We start from the raw sequence: 17,186 nt of genomic DNA on the forward strand, positions 1-17,186 counted from the left end.
CCCCAGTCCGTTGATATTGTCTCCTATAAACATTCCTAAGTCTAATCAAGTGTTTAGTATCGACGTCAATATCAGTTACCTTAAAATTAACAGGAACCTCTCGAACGTTGGCAGCCTCTGCTTGGTTGATAGCCTGCTGGATCACCTCCAGCGAACGATCAATATCGGCAGAAGTTTCCGGGTGTTGATCATAGTCGATGTTGCTGTCGACCACTTGCTGAAACTGCTGCCAGTCAACGTTGTGGTAATCTTTCCGGGTTGGTTGCCGCTGCGGAGTAACGGATGCTCCAACCTCCACAACCACCGGATAGTGATCAGAACTCAACTCTTCAAACACCTCAGGATGAGCCACGTTCTCAGCCATATTGGTAATGAAGAAGTCGATGATTGAGTGATTTCCAGACCGAGCCACCCTCGTTGGACGATCCGGACTCACAACGTTGTAGTATCCGTTTTGCAGATCGTTGTGCAGAATCACTCCGTTCCGATTCCTCCTGCTGTTGCCCCAAACTTCATGCTTCGCGTTGAGGTCACCAGCGATGATGTACTTTGCGCTCCGCCGTGTCAGCTTCTGGATATCGCTCTTCAGTTTTGCTGCTGAACCATCTCTGGCATTCACCTGACGTGGACAGTATGCAGCAATGAAGAGTACTGGGCCAACCGAAGTGGGAATTTCCACTCCAACGGCCTCGATGATGTCCAGCTTAAAGTGTGGCAGCCGGCGTGGCTTGAGATCACGATGAACAGCGACAAGCACACCTCCTCCTCCAGAGGTGGTCCTATCGAGCTGCGTCGCGATCTTGTAGTTTTGCAGATAAACTTTTTCACCGGGCTTCAGATGAGTTTCCGTGATGGCGGCTACGTCGATCTCCTTCTCGCGAAGAAAATCCACCAGCTCTAAATTCTTCCTCCTAATGGAGCAAGCGTTCCAATTCAGCAGCTTGAGGGACCTACGATCCATACTGGATGACGAACGAGGTCAGCACTTCAATCTGCTGGGTCTTGGTTTTGCATCCACGCAGTGCAGCGGACATCTGTTTGAAAATATTGAGGAGTTCGGTTGAGGTGTAAAGATCATTACCATTTTCCTCAACTGCTGGTTCTTGGGTTGGTCTTGGCTCCTGGCTGAAGCCCGGTGGTGGCGGTCTCGGCTCCTGGCTGGAACCCGGCCGTGGATGATTCACCTCAGCTCTCTTCCTGGGATCCAACGGCAACGGTGCCAAGTTTGGGACCTGGCGTCGCGGTTGAAGAGGTGGAAAATTTTCCTCCACCAGGGCTGGAGGAGTTCTACGACGCTGAGGCTGATTCTTCGTCGATGCTTGCTGCCGAATTTTCACGAACTCAGCTCTCTTGGGGCACTTTCGGTCGGTTGACGAGTGCTCACCGTTGCAGTTGAGGCACTTCACCAGCGAATCTTGGATGCACTGGGATGTGATGTGCGCATCGGTACCACATTTCGCGCAACGACGCTTCAGGTGGCAGTTCTTACCACCGTGCCCGAAACCCAGGCAGTTGAAGCATTGTGTGACGTCACGATGCACTGGTCGGTATCGCTCCCACGACACGATAATGTTGAAAACCGCTCGAATTGCCTTCAGCTCAGGAAGCGTCGTCGATCCCTTAGCCAAATGCAGCAGGTAGAGCTGGTCACGGTACTTGATGTCTTTGTTGCGTCGGCTCATTTTGTGCACGGCCAACACATCCAGTTTCAAAACTTTTAGCTCGGCAGCTAATTCCTCCACTGGCATGTCGTACAGACCTCTGACGACGATTTTGTACGGCTTATCCATGGCGACATCATGGGTAAAGTACTCCGCCTCGTTTTCGGTCAAGTAATCCTTGACCAGTTGATAGTGCTGCCTGGATTGCACCAGCACCTTAAATCCGTCCTGACACAGACGAATGTTGCCTAGGACTTTCCCAGACTTGATGAGTTCAACCAGCCCCGCTCGAAAGTCGATCGTTGCTGCTGATTGCCGCACATAAAAAGGAGGCAGTTTCTCCTTTCGCTGTTTCACTTCATTCTCCTTTGCTTCCGCTACCTGGTCCTCGTCAGGCAGTCCAGCGAACTTGTTGTTCTTCAATAGCTGCTCCTCGTGGGACGAAGAGTTCTCCTCCTCCTCATCCATCGGTACAGTACCGTCGCTCTTTTTCGTCTTTTTGCTGTTCGATGTCACTTCCAAAAGCACCTTCCTTTTGGAAATCCCCGGTTTTTGGCCATCAGTTGAGGCCTCAACCTTCCTTTTGGAAATTCCCACTTTTTTGCCTGCTTGAGCCGCAGGTAGGGCAATATTGCCGGCGTTTTGCGCCGGGACGCGACGAGTCATGTTGATTCAGACAACCTTCACCAACGAATGAATGTATACCCAAATTTTGACTAATGCACTAGGATCAAATCATGCCCCTTGACTTTACAAGGCCCAGGGGATTTCAAACTGAACATTCTTTAATAAAAAAAAAGTCAGTAGAACCATCGAACAAAATTAAGCAGTAAATTAAAAATTTAACTATTAACAAATTTAGTAAAAAAAAATACTCAACTTAAAAAATTAATTCATTAAAAATACTTCGTTTGTTTTTAAAGTCAGCAAACGAATAGTTTTTTTAATGTATATTTCGTTTCAACTCGAAATGGACAAAAGTAAAAAATTACTGAATTTTAAAATGTATTTTTAATTTAATTTAATTTTATTTAAAAACAGAACCCTTAATACATGATTACTGTTATTATTCTTTAAAAGAATTTAGAAAAAAATCCACGAATTATGTAGTTTAAAAAATGATTTCACCAAGTTCCATTTTTAATTTTGTATATTTAGATATTGATTTTTGAATCAATGTTGATTTATCTAGTTGTCGATTTCACTATTTTATTTCTATTATTATTTCAATAAAAAAAATCAGGTAAATAAAATTTCATGGTTTATGCGAAATGTTTGAAGAGACAATTTTTTTAACATATTAGCAGTGACTTCTATCAAAAATTCATGGATTTTTTTTTTACAATTTAAAATTGTCTATATTTTTAAAACGTAAAAAAGTTTTTCAAATTTGTCATTCAGAACAACATCAATTGGATATTATTCAATATTTACGTTAACTTTAAATCATGCCTTATTTATAGTAATTCGCCCATACTCACATAAAAATCTGTGTCAAATGCATCTAATATTTATAGACATCTTAATAGACATTTCATTTTCAAGTAGATTTAAATAGGGAAAGGAACCTAAAATATAAATTAGGTTAATAAAGAAGCATTAAATGAATTTAATTTGAACATTGTTAAAAAAAATTACAAAATTATTCAAGAGTTAGACAATAATTTTTGAACAAATATGCTAGGGATTCCCGACTTATCCCGACTTTTTGACAAAAAATACAAATTCCTAACTTTTTCCCGATTTTTGCGAATTCCCGACTTTTTCCCAACTTTCCCGATTTCCCGACTTGAGTGGCCACCCATTGAATCAGAAAATTTATTTTTAAGATACAGATTTTGGAGCCCGCAGCCCGCAAAATTGTATGGAGTCTTGTATGGAAAAATCTAATTATGCAAATTTGCCTCGTTGGACACTGGGAATTTATATACAAAGTTACATCCAAGCCATAAAATACAAAATTACAAATCTAGATTGTACAAAACACTAGGAAATGACTCTGCGCTAAAAAAAATCATCCACATTGTTTTTCCATTCAATTTTGTATTGTTTCAGAAAATCAAGCAAAACAATGTAATTGGACCAATGTCGAAGTGTAAACAAAGAGACTATCCTGCTCGTTCCTAATGTAAACATCAACTGACGTGAGCAGGATAGACTCTTTGTTTACACTTCGACATTGGCCCATTTACATTGTTTTGCTTGAAATAATCTAATTCTTGACTTTTTTTTGATAAGGTCCTATAAACAAATGTAAACATTGAGTGTATCCCTTTCACACCTTATGTCAAAGTCCATCGGAGTAAGCGGGATACACTCAATGTTTACATTTGTTTATAGGACCTTATCAAAAAAAACTCAAGAATTGTATTTGGACGAAAATTCTGTGGTTGTCTGCTTAAAATGACATCGCTAGTGACATCGTGTCACCCTCCTGGATTTGTATGGTTACATTAAACTGACGAAGACGGCAACACTGGCTTTGACAGTGACAGTTCATTCATGAAAACTACACAAACTTCAAAGAAAACTTTTCCTCGCAACACGCACACATGCGTTTCTCGTAGCCCACCCAGTAAATGTGTTGGTGGGGTTACATTTTCCTACCAGCATTTTTCTCTTGCCGAAGGGAGGACTCACCTTTTCCGTCTTTCGACTCTTCTTTCCGCAAGATCCTTTCACAGCACAACTGCTTGGGGGTCGTGCCACTCTCACTCACACTCGCGCACACTGGAGCACCGGCCGTCAAAAGTACGAGCAAAAGAAAGAGGAAACCAAAAAGGCAAAGCCAACTTTTGTGCTGTGCTATTTGCACGAAACAGCAGCCATGGCGGTTTCGGGACTTTTCTTCCGGCACTTTTGAGGGAAAATACACGCTTTTCAAACTTTAGGGGCGACTTCCCACACACACACGCACACGTCCGCCTTTTTTCACGGCCACGAAGCAAGCGAGAAAATTTCCGCAATTTTTTTTAAATTCTTTTCCGCAAATTTAGAATTAAATTTCAGTTCATTGGCCTAGTATGATTCTTTTGAAACAACTTTGCAATGTAAAAATGGCCTACTGCAAAAATAAAGTCTTTCTCTTCAAACAGCAGAAAAAAAACGTCCATCCAAAATGGACAATTAAAATTTTCTTCTTTTCCTTTAAATTGTTCACCTTTCTGTGTGGCGCACTCGGTGAAAAACACGACTCGTCTTTTCGGCGGCAGTCCGCGCTTTGCAAAGCTTCGGTTTTTCGAGCCGCACCAACACCGACGAAGACGCTTGCCGCGTCGAACAGCTGGTCAACACACAAATACGAGCGCGCGTCGCGGCCTTTGCCGGAGGGAGGAAAAATCGTTTGCGTGCGCAACTGCCGACGCAAAGACGACCGGTGGAGAGAGCGAGAGGGGGATAGTGAGCAAAGTAGCGAGTTTGTATGTGTGAGAAGGAGAAAAAAAAACGAGATCGAGGGGTGTTGGAGCTGTGGATTGTATGTTGCTGTCAAACGGGCAAATAACGAACAGTCAGTGGTTCTCAACCGCAAGATCATTTCATCATTTTTTCATCATTTTAGTATGCAAGATCATTTTTCAAGAATGATTGTTCACATAATAACATTTTGTTTAATTCCAGAGTTTTTTTTTAAACATATAAGGACCAATAAACAATTGTCTTTCATATGTTTATAGGACCCAACCTCCAAGATCTTATAGATAAGGTGCTTACAATCTCTACTTCTTCCATAGGTTTTGTCAAAAAATGAACACCTTCCATTTAAACGCTTGGTAAATTTTGAGTGACCAACTGTGAGTGGCATTGCATTTTGAGTGCCTTGTCCTCACTTTCTATTAGGCACTTTACTTGTAACCACACACTACGAAAGCTTTGGCTAACGCTTACTTAGCAAAGAGACTATAAATCTGAGTGCTGCAATCTATGATAAATTTGATGAACCATAGAGTTATCTACGTGCGCATGTATTGCGTGTTTGTACACGAAGGGTTTTTAGGTTAAAATTTGTACCCGCCAGCAAAAACAAATGGTAAGATAGTGTGCGTGAGATCGGGCTTAGATAGCTCTATATAAAATGTATATAGCGTTATCTACGTGCGCATGTATTGCGTGTACGTACACGAAAGGTTTTGCCTTCCTCTTTTACTGAGGAAAGGCTATGAAATCACTCTAAAACTGAACTTCTCAATTAGACCTCCTAGACCCACATTCATGTATACCTATCGACTCAGAATCAAATTCTAAGCAAATGTCTGTGTGTGTGGTGGGATGTTGATCAAAAAATTGTCACTAGATTATCTCAACATTGGCTTAACCGATTTTGTCCGTTTTGGCCTCATTCGATCCGTCTTGGGGTCCCATAAGTCGCTATTAAAAATTATGCAGTTTAGTTAAGTACTTCAAAAGTTATGCTTAAAAAACGATTTTAACAAAAGTACGGAAGATTGTGAAAAGGGTGGTTTTTGTAAGTAAACCCGGCATGTTATACATTTTTAGAAAGGTATTTAAAAGACCATTCCAACGCGTCCAAGACATTGAAGATCTGACAAACCTATTGTTCGGATGAACCAGATGAAAAACTAATTTTTGTAGCAGCTTTACAGACAGCTCAAAAACTGTAAATATATTTTTTATTAATTACTGTTTACATTTCCTTCAATCTCCATACTCACTTAAATAGTCTTCCTCTTTCCTACAAATCACGACTCCTTCCTCTCCTTATTCCTCCTTATCCTTCACCTTTCCGTTCACCTTTTCCTATATTTTTGTGTATTTTATTAATATTTGTTTGTGTTTCTTTTCAGGTAAACTTACAGGTTATCACCGCGGTACGATTTAGCACCAACTGACGGTACGGTAGTGGCGCAGTTTCCCGGACGTCTTTCGCAGCTGAGTAAGTATTTTGAAGTTAATTTCACATTCAATCTCACTAATTTTCAACTTCTTCTTTACTTACAGGTGTGCCTGATGCGAGCAAGTTCAATAAACTCAACTTCTACAGCGTCTACACAATTTTTCCCCTACTTATCCGAAAAGCTAAACTAAGCACAAAGTTCTTACTTTTCCTAATAATTCACGATGGTGACTTGCCCACCCAGACACGAGAAATTCTGGCAGAATTGTTTTTGCTAGAATCCTGCCAGAATGGTTCTAGCAGGCCTGCCAGAATTCTTTAAGAATTTTGCTAGAATTTTCTGACAGAGCGAAATCTGCTAGAATTTTATAAGAATTTTGTTAGAACACTCTGACAGAGCAAAATCTGTCGAAAATGACGTCATTTTCGCCAAACCGCATTGCCACCGCCATTTTGTCAGAAAACGTGTTAGGAAAAATTGTAATTTTTTCATCAATCGTGAAAATTGACACGTAGGCGCCGTTCCGTTCGTTACATCCACTTCCCGAAGTTAGGTAAGGATGTTGTGAATAAATCGTGTACATTCAAGTTAATGAAATTTATTTATTTCACCTCCACAGGCGCTAATCCCAGAGATCTATCAACTTTACGGAAGAAATCATCGATAACCACACGGTGCCCACGAGGGAATTCCACCGCCAAGATTCTCGATTCTGGTAGCAAACACCACCCCTGGGTCGACCGGAATGTTGGACACCGGTTTTGGTTCGAGATTCGCGATGGGGCCATCTACATTGGACAGATACGAATTGGGACTCGTCGTCGAGTTCGGGAGCTCCGCTTCGACGTCGTCGGCCAGTCCACCACCACGGAGATGCCGGCTAAGCTACCTATAGTGTAGAAGTGGTAGAACCAATCCAGGAAGTATCCGCCTTTGACCCGCTTCGAAGAACTCCGGAAACAAAAACAAGTGAAAAATGAGCCTTTTAAAAATTGGCAATTGTCTCAAAAGAGAAGCACACAAGTGATAAAGTTGTTGTTTTTTTGTGTGAATGATTTTGTGTCCAATAAAATGTGAAAAATCTTGTTACTGTTTTCTAAAATCAAACAAAATTATAGCTAATTCCTTTCTTAAAAATCTTAATAGAATGTTCTCACAAAATTCTACCAGAATTCTAGCAGAAAATTTCTGCCATTTTATTCTAGCAAAATTCTTACTGAATTCCAGCAGGAGGCCTGTCAGAATAATTCTAGCAAAATTCTAGCAGGATTCTACCAGAACCGGTTAATTTCGCCGGCTTCTGCTAGAACCGGTTATTGCATTTGAGCTAGAATTCTTTGAGAATTCTTGCAAAGTTCTGGCAGGATGATAGCACGGTTCTAGTAAGAATAATTTCGCTCTGCTAGAATTCTGTAAGAATTCTGCGAGAACGCCGTGACTGGGCAGCATGGTTTCTTGTGACTGGGTGTCACAAACGCACTTTGTTTTTGTTTTCTCTCTTCTTCGCGCGCACGTTGACAGTTTCGGTGGGATTCGCCGATTACACCGTCGGCCTTCCACCGTCTGGCAGTGCACCCATCTCAGCGGTCGTAACACCTATCAAAAGTTATTAGCACTTAAGTGTTATTTATGTACTTTTTGGAAGCCGGATCTCAGCTATCATGATGAAAACGTTGTCCGGATCTATCATGCGACTTGTCGTTGAACAGGTAATCAAAAGACCTTTCCAACGCGTACAAAACATTGAAAATCTGACAACCCTATCAAAATTTATAAACACTTAAGTGTTATTTATGCACTTTTTGGAGGCCGGATCTTTGATATTTTGATGAAAACGATGTCCGGATCTATCATGCGACCTGTCGTTGGATAGGTAATCGAAATACCATTCCAACATTAAAGATCTGCCAACCCTATCAAAAGTCATAAGCACTTAAGTGTTATTTATGCACTTTTTCGAAGCCGGATCTCAGAAATTTTGATGAAAACGTTGTCCGAAACTATCATGCGATCTGTCATTGGATAGGTAATCAAAAAACCTTTCCAACCGAGTTTCCAACGCGTTCCAAACATTGAAGGTCTGACACCCTATCAAAAGTTATAAGCACTTAAGTGTTATTTATACACTTTTTGGAGGCCAGATCTCAGATATTTTGATGAAAACGTTGTCCAAATATATCATGCGACCTATCTTTGGATAGGTAATTAAAAAGCCTTTCCAACGGGCACAAATTGAATTGGAGATTTGACTACTCTATCATAAGTTGTAAGCACATAAGTGCCGTGAAATATTAAGATCGGACTACCCAATCTGAATAAATGAATAATGAGTCAAATTGATAGAACACTTAAAGGTCCGCCCTATTTTGGATAGCATTACCTTTTAAATGTGAGGAAGGCACCAACCACCTAAGGGTGGATTAAGTAACGTTTTTAGGTTAAAATTTGTACCCGCCAGCAAAAACAAATAGTAAGCTAGTTTGCGTAAGATCGGGCTTAGATAACTCTATGGGCCAAAGCAGGGCCTCGTGGCGCGGTTTTTAGCGGCTTCAGCTGCCGATCCCTAAGTTGCTGTGGGGCGCGGGTTCGATTCCCGCCTTATCCTCCTGGCCTTATATCGGATGGGGAAGTAAAACGTCGGTCCATTTGCGTAAAAGAGGTTTTAATGACTCACCACACATAACCTTCGGACGCCTAGATATGAGCAGAAACTTGCAACAGAGACCACAAAAGACCCGGGGGTCGTTAAAGTGGATTACTTTGCTTTTTTGGGCCAATGACGATTAAAGTTTTTTTTGATTAGGTCCTATCTTGTTGGAGGTGCTCAATTTTTTGACAGAAAATCGATGGGTTCTCAGTTTCTCGTGTCCCCACTTTCTATTAGGCACTTTAGTTCTCAGTTTCTCGTGTCCCCACTTTCTATTAGGCACTTTAGTTGCAAGGCTTTAAGGATGAAAGCAGCAACCACCTTCTGGACAACCGGCTCCGTGGCTTAATGGTTACGGCTTCTGTCTCCCAAGCAGAAGGTTCAAGGATCAAATCCCGGTCGGTACCTTTGAAATTTGGAATCAGGAATTTGAATATGAATAAAAACTAAAATGAATCAGGTGGGATTCGAACTCACACCTTTGGATTGGTGGTGGTCTGGGACGCTAAGCAGTCGGCCATCAGAAGGTTTACACTCTAGCAGTGAATTGATCCGTAGTGTTGAAACATGTTATCTCTTCTTCTCATATTATTAAATACGCGCTGATCCCTGATTTGCCTGAGGGGATTGGAAGTCTAAATATAGATCGAGTTTCCTTCAGATGCTTGCTTCTATGTTTAGGCGGGGCCGAACAATGCCCAGCGACCTCGGAATTGGACCGCAAGGAGCTCTGTCATTCTGAAATGGGTCGTTGGAAGCAGCGCGAGGGCTGTCACCACCTAATACCCGGGACTGAGATAAGCTGTATCAGCATTCGGCATGTACACAGTCTGATACAAATTATACTTTCCCATAATTTCGCTACCGGTTAGCGGGTATTGGATTGGACCACACACACACACACACAAAGCAGCAACCACCTTCTGGAGGATTAAGTAAAGTTTTTTTTTAATTTTTTTTATGTTGTGCAGTCATCCCACATATATTCGGAACACCCACAAACTTTTGTGATAATTTCTCATAGCATGCCAAATGCATCTTTTCTGTCGACCCTACTATTTTAAGGACCTATATTTGGACATTCTCTTACTATTTCACTAGTAAAAGTAGTATGTACTTTTAAAACAAAAAAACTGCATCTCAAGACTATTTAATTCAGAGCAGCAAAACACTGCCTCCAAATTGCCAGTTCCATTATTGTGGGATGTTATTGTGCCTCCCACAATTGTGAACACCTGAATTTAACTGATGTTTTCACAAAAAAGTTATCAGATCATTCATAAAATATAACTATGCTTGAGTTTCGTTGATTTCAGTGCTTGAAGTCAATATTTTGTAAAAATTATGTACTCATGGAGAGAACCGAAGTTTGTTTACATCCGTAAGAAAAAAGTGTTCCGAATTTGTGGATTTCAAGGGTCAAAGTTTTTCTTCAAAAACTAGATATAAAAGTTGAAATTTGCAGTTTTTCGATACAGCATTCGAATGATCGCAAGAAAAGCTTTCAAATGAAGGTAAAAGCGAATCATTAAGTTCAATTATCGATTTGCTAGGATTTTTTTAACATTGGCCGTTCTGTAAACTGTTTCGAATATGAGGGATGACTGTACTTCGAATTTTTAAATTTCTAAATTTCTGTTTTTTTTATTTCTCATGTTAAAGTTACTATTTTTTGAATATCACTAGAGTTTTATTAGAAAACATATTAAAACACAATAGTTTATAGGACCTTGAAAAAAAACTCCAGATTTGTACTTTTTTTTTATCTCAAAATATCTGTGTTTAAGCAATTAAATATTTTTAATATATATTTTTGAATTTTCTGCTGGAATTTTTTTTTATAATTCTATGCTAAATTCTATGGCTTTTCCCTCTTGTTTACTTCACACAGTCTGTCGGTGGGTTTACCTTATAAGGATTTCTGGTCGAAAATTTACTAACTCCGAGGTGTCTCTGAGTGCCACTGAATTTGGTTTGTTTGCATCATATTTGCTTTCTCTTTCTAACAAAAGTTTTTTTTGTCACGCGACGTACACTCAAAGTAAAAAGTATCCTTTTTTCAAGTTCACCCGTCGTCACCCTTTAAAGGGGTATCGAAAATGTACTGAATTTGACATACCCTTTTAAAAGGGTGACGCCGGGTGAACTTTAAAAAAGGATAGAAAGTATCCTTTTTGAGGATTGAAAGTACCCTTTTGTGGGATACTTCTGACTTTGAGTGTATAGCTTGTATGTAAAGGCCTGCCGCCTACAGGGATTTGACACGCATGCAGTTTCCTGAAGTCCCCACCAGAGGCGCTGTCAATATTATTTACGTATGGTTTTTGAAAAGGTCGTATGAAACAAATACAATTTTTTTTCTCAAATTATGTTTTTTGTTAGTTTCTACCTCGGTTTTAACTTTTTTTTGCATATATATGCGAGATAGTTACAAGTATTACGTTATTTTTTACATTTAACATTTATTAGATCAATAAAACAAAGTTCTACTTGGCCATGCAAGAAAAACTACACAACACACTGAACTGAACTAAAAACTGAATAGCTTCCTTGAAACAAAATAAAATTCGTTTGATATTTCCGTTGTGTTCAAATCCTGTCCGTTGTGTTAAATTGAATTACGCTTTCAGAATACTAACTAAATTTCTGTCGAAAATGCTTTAAACTAGCTGTAACTGAACACCAAAGTGCTGATAAGCCAACATTAGGTTCTCGATGGAATTATATGCTATTCCCCTAGTTCAAATTTGAGAAAAAACATAAATCTTTCTAAAGACAAAAAACCGGAAAAAAGTTTTTATTTATGTAATTTATGTCCGATGCGCATACGACCTTTTCAAATGCCACGCGCTAAAAACTTGGTTCGATCTTGGTTCGATTTTGACTTCACTCGCTTTGTATGTGGATGACAGTCGTGTCGTAACCGTGGCCGCCTAGGGGTTAATCACCAATATCAGCGTGAATATCATACGCGCATAATATTCACGTAGTACGCCTAGGCTGCGTACCGTATGGACTCCAATATTGGCTTCATATTGGTGCAATATCAGAAGTAATTTGCCCTTTACCTGCCGCCTGATGACAGCAAACATATCCTGCAGGAACAGTGACAGCTCGTGCTTGGTCTTTGTTTGCATCAAGACATTGTGACGAGAAGTTATTTTTTTATCGGGTTCAGAAAGTTTTATTTCAAGCAAAAAAAAAAAAATATATGGTCCACTTGGAAATCCTTTGCGGTCGTCCAAAGCTTTGTCGTTGTGAACAATAATATCACAAATTTAAGCTTAATTTTAGGACCCAACTATTTATTGCTTATTGCGAGATAAAATCACGATTCCCCTTCGTTTCGACTGACAGGAGATTAAAGCAGCCGAACTACCGCAGTGTAAAAATCTGCAGGTTGAACTGAAATTCCGTGTTGATTTGGTTGTCAACTTGGTTTGTTTTCAATATTTTCCAAAAAGTCAGCTGAAAATTCAAGGCAACCTTAGACAACAGCCGAAAATTTGTTCTGCGGCTGTCATGCGGCCATTCTTCTGCGGTCATATCAGCGCGCGTGAACTCTAATTATTTATTGACGCCCGCGATAATATTATACTACACGGAAAGGCAGCATTAGTCTTAAAAGACTAATTTTTAGTATTTTTTGAAGTTATGTAATGGATGACAGAATTGGGTCCTAAAATGAAGCTTAGATTGCTGATTTTATTGTTTACAGCGATAAAGCTTATTTTTCTGAGTACAATGACCCTTTGTACGACCACAAAGAGTTTAAAATGGATTTTTAAATCAATTTTGAAAAATTAACCTCGCGGTCCTTCTTGACAGAAAAGCTCCTACTTGACAGCTCGTTCCAAGGGGACCATAGTTGATCCACAGACAAACAGACGGGACACTCGAGTGCCGAACCATCGTCCTTCAAAAACGGTTATTTCAAATGCAATTTTGTTTCGGCATCCACTCACCCGGCGCTGCTGTCGTGGCAGCTCGCCCGTCTTTTCTCAGTGTGTGTGATGCGTGTTTTTTGTTTTTAAGATGAGCGTGAGCACGTGTGAGGCAGCAAATGAATACAAAAAAAACAGGTCGCTTCATCTGTGGAGAGTTCGAATCCGGCCGAATGCACCTGAACGACGAGAGCCAGCGGTCCCGGACGTAGTGTTCCGGCGGAAACACGAGCAAACGGACATTTACGGGCACTTCTTCGACACGCACGACTTTGGGTGTATCAATCGGAGGCGAATCTACCTCACGAGGGCGACTCGGATAGCGTGACGGACCGGAAGCGGTCGGACATGATGGAGTAGTACAACGAGGCAGAACGAGTGCCAGAACCGTGCCGAAAACCTGAAGTGGCACACTTTTGCTTTTACCCCACTATTAACCAGATAGGCCTGCTCCACTGCCTGCCGAAGTCGAGGCTGCTGCCGAAGCACCTGCTACTGCGGAGAAAGCCGGATCCTGTGGTGGAGTCATCTCCTTCGGAGCAACCTGCTTATCCTTCATGGACTTCTGCTCAGATTGCTGCTGCTGCTGGTCGTCCTTTTGGAATTTTGACGATGTTGCGTCGATCGCGAGCGCCACTCTTCCCGAATTTTTCGGCTCATTCGGCCCTTTTGGTTTTGTTGGTTGGCAACTTAATTGCGCCGTGGACACGTTCCCCGCAGATGTTTCCAAACGCCCATCGTGGGGATCAATTCCGTTAGTTTTGAATTGGATTTTCCTATTCCGGCTGCCACTACCGGTGTTTTTGTGACCGGGATATCTGGTGTCAGGTGTAATGGTTCATGTTTTCGGTGGAGGAGGATTCTTAGACGGAACATGCAAGCAACGGGGAGGACCAGTGGTGTGGTCTCTGTCATTGTGTTTGTCTTGCATCGCTGCAGGTGCTGCCGCATGATTTGCTTCTGCCATTGGAAACGGAACCGACCGTGGTACCGACCCACCGACATTTTCGGCCGTCGGTCTTGATTTATTTATTTTGATTTTGTTACTGATGATCAGCAACAACTACATTATTTCGAACATTGTTTACAATCGTTACAACATTGAACAATGTTTACAATCGTTAAGGCTTGATTGTCTCACGCATACACTGACATGACACATGACAGTTATCGGTTTGTATTGGTGTGTTTGGGTTGCGCTTCGGCATAAGCTCACCAGGCAGCGCTGGCGTCGTCGTGATTTGGTGGTTTGATGAAGGACGATGGATTTCAAAAATAATTTGTATGGAGAGTCACGTCTGTTTGTCTGTGGTTGATCCATCGAAAAATGTTGTCTTGTCAATTTTTTTTGCATTAAAATGAAAAAAGTTATCAGAAATGGTTTTTAATCGTGTTTTTTAACGTTGTACATAAAAATTGACATAGGGCTTTAGTACCTAATTAAGCCTAAATTGTAGGCTTTTGTTAGAACTCAGTGCAAAACTAAGAAAAAGGCTAAATTTAAGGCTTTTCTGTACTATTAAGCTTTGGTTCACGATTTGACATGTCAAATCAGAAAAAGTTGGAAGTTGCCGGTGGTGGTTGCTGTTCGTCGGACACGTCGGACAGGGGCAGAATTTTGGCCAGTTTGCAGGTAAGTTTTTGTGTTTTTCCTGCCGGAAGGTTCGGCCGGAGTGGAAAATTATATGGACAAACTAATGATGCAAAATGGCTTCTTTGGGCATACCGAAGGCACCAAAAAAGTTTCAGCCGGATTAAAAAATACAAAAATTAAAATTCTGAAAAAGACCGATTTTGTAGAGAATTGCTTTATTTTTCTTCATCGTGTGCACTCATGACCCACATTCTTAAAAAGGAACTAATGATCCACACTGTTGAATTCTAGCGAGCATAGAATCCACACAACAAAGGTTAACCAAAACGTCACACAACCAGCAACCAAAACAAACCGATTAAATTTAATATTTACCTAAATTTATATTGAAGGTTGCTTCATTTTAAAATAAATTTAATGTGAATGTGACGACGGCAAAGCGTTTATTTTCAATTTTTTTGCAATTAAATGCTGAAGGAAAATTGCGGTAAGTAAAGGGATTAATAAGTTACTTAAAAAAAACTCGCATGAACGGATTCTTGTTTACAGATTACGATGCCCCGCATTCACAAAAAGGATCCAACGAAGCGAAAGAGCCGCGTAATCAACGATGAGCAGCTGAAGAGGGCTATGGATGCGGTCGCCGCCGGCATGACCGTCCGGATGGCGCAAACCAAGTTCGGTATATCGCGGTCGGCGCTGCACCGCTACCTCAAGCAGGCCCGGCTCAACCCGGACGAACCGGTACAGGTGGGCCGAAAGGGTGGCCCCATTTGGCTGCCGGAGAATCTCGAGAAGGAGCTGGTCAGCACGGTGATGCTGTTTTCCACCCAGGACAATGCCTTGACGAGCCTGGATTTGCGCTGTTTGGTCAAGTCTTACCTGGACCGGGAGAATCTGGTGATTAGCAAGTTTAAGGACAACATGCCGGGCTACGATTGGTCCCAGAGCTTCGTGACGAGGCACGGCCTGACGGACTTTATGGCGGGACGTACCAAGAGGCGGAAAGAGGACAGCTCGCGCAAGGGGGAGGACCCGATGTTGGCAGACCCTTTGGAGTGTTTCGTTAAGGTTGAGATGGACGAACTGGAGGACGATCCAAGTTAGATAATTAAAGTTAGGTTTAAACCAAGCACGCTTTATTCAAATGTCGATTATCACAAACACCTCGTTCTGTTCGTGCTCGGGCCGCTGGTTGATCTGCATGGCCGAGTACGTGATGGCCTTAACTTCCGTGCCCTGTGGGTGCTTTTTCAGATCAAACTCCTCGCCGTAACAGCGGCACTCGATGCAAAAGTTCTCCGTGTCGAACTTGGTAATTTCCAGCTTCTTGCAGATCTGGTACGGCTCGGCCGAGAACAGAAACAGCAGCTCGTCCAGGAAGCGAAACAGCAAGTTCTCCAGGTCGTCGGTCGGATCCGTCCGGATCTGGTAGCACCGGCTGATGCCAACGGTGTCCAGTTCGGTCATGTAGCCGAACATGGCCATCCCGCACTGCTCGAACGCTTCCCGCAGCGTTTCGCCCCAGGCGTGCAATCTGTTGGAATTTCAGTGGTTAAATTGATTAGAATTTAATTTTTGTTTTTCTTACTAAAGAAAGGTATAGGATTTATTTTGGGCTCTGACTAAACATCAATCTTATTAATCCGAGCATTTCTCGAAAAATATTCATTGGAAAAATCTGCAAAAAACCATAGACGATCCATTGACAATGACAGTATTGGTCAATCTTTAATATTCGAATTTTGGAGGTTAATTTGCCATTTTTCTTGGACTTACTGCACATCAGCTGTGTGGTCCAAATCTGGAAAAGAAAATTTGAAAAAACAAATTTTAATGCTGAACATAAAATTTTACAGCTAAAAGGCAAAGCTTACATTCGTATTTTATGTCCGGAATTGGATGATTGTCCGTCTCCAGTGGAATTACCAACGGGTCCATTGGTATGTTTGTTGTTGCTTAAGTTGGGAGACAAAATATTTTAATTATGTATGTATTTCAGATTGCAGATTCTCACTATTTTAGCATCTTTTTGCTTAACCTTTTATCAATTCGCTATATGAAATTTAGTTGTGAAATACAAGTTAAACCCGACAAACTTCGTCTAGTCTTTTTTCGTTTCTTGACGTTTTTAGCTTGTTTGCTTATTCAGCCTCCTGTGATCAAAATTTGATGTTAAATATCTTTTCCCATACCTACAATCCGCAGATTATTACACATTATTTTTATTTTTAAGTGAAAAAGCAAATTTGCTTTTTAAAGAATTTAGGAAAACATGTTTTAAACATTCTTTTCGTAACTTAAAAACCACAAAAAAATACCTACAGGAATCTGCTTCAAAAACGTTGCCGACCACAATTCCAGAGCAACATTTGAAAGGGGCGGTACGACATTGCTCTTACGGCCTTTCGTCCCATTTAAACGCGTGTAATGAAAGGCCGTAAGAGCAATGTCGTACCGCCCCTTTCAAATGTTGCTCCAGAATTT

General features: G+C 41.1%; 2 protein-coding genes and 1 long non-coding RNA gene across 5 annotated transcripts in view; 1 reads left to right on the forward strand and 2 right to left on the reverse strand.

The window, feature by feature from the left end:
• Positions 1-6,381: 6,381 nt before the first annotated feature.
• LOC120432164 (uncharacterized) lies at positions 6,382-6,752 on the reverse strand. The gene is made up of 3 exons (XR_005608033.2): positions 6,616-6,752; positions 6,474-6,548; positions 6,382-6,416 (listed from the first exon to the last, which is right to left on the reverse strand). It is a non-coding gene; the product is annotated as an uncharacterized LOC120432164 (long non-coding RNA).
• An 8,272-nt stretch (positions 6,753-15,024) lies between these two features.
• On the forward strand, positions 15,025-15,835 carry LOC120432168 (uncharacterized). Its single transcript, XM_039597304.2, has 2 exons — positions 15,025-15,186; positions 15,249-15,835. Exon 2 carries the CDS (start codon positions 15,255-15,257, stop codon positions 15,804-15,806), a length of 552 nt encoding a protein of 183 aa, XP_039453238.1. The 5' UTR covers positions 15,025-15,186; positions 15,249-15,254; the 3' UTR covers positions 15,807-15,835.
• The window catches only part of LOC120432169 (protein archease-like), a 140,285-nt gene continuing 138,915 nt past the window's right edge, over positions 15,817-17,186 (reverse strand). The window contains exons 2-5 of one of the 3 annotated variants that reach the window (XM_039597306.2): positions 17,025-17,059; positions 16,577-16,657; positions 16,479-16,503; positions 15,817-16,236 (exon numbers count right to left, since the gene is read on the reverse strand). In XM_039597306.2, the coding sequence (XP_039453240.1) occupies positions 15,843-16,236; positions 16,479-16,503; positions 16,577-16,640 (483 nt within the window). In that variant the 5' untranslated portion in view covers positions 16,641-16,657; positions 17,025-17,059 and the 3' untranslated portion in view covers positions 15,817-15,842. Of the gene's footprint in view, positions 16,237-16,478; positions 16,504-16,576; positions 16,658-16,894; positions 16,933-17,020; positions 17,060-17,186 lie in introns of those variants that run through there. The other 2 variants (XM_039597307.2, XM_039597305.2) reach the window with 2 other exon arrangements.

Source organism: Culex pipiens, chromosome 3, assembly GCF_016801865.2.
Source record: "Culex pipiens pallens isolate TS chromosome 3, TS_CPP_V2, whole genome shotgun sequence".
Lineage (NCBI taxonomy): Eukaryota > Metazoa > Arthropoda > Insecta > Diptera > Culicidae > Culex > Culex pipiens.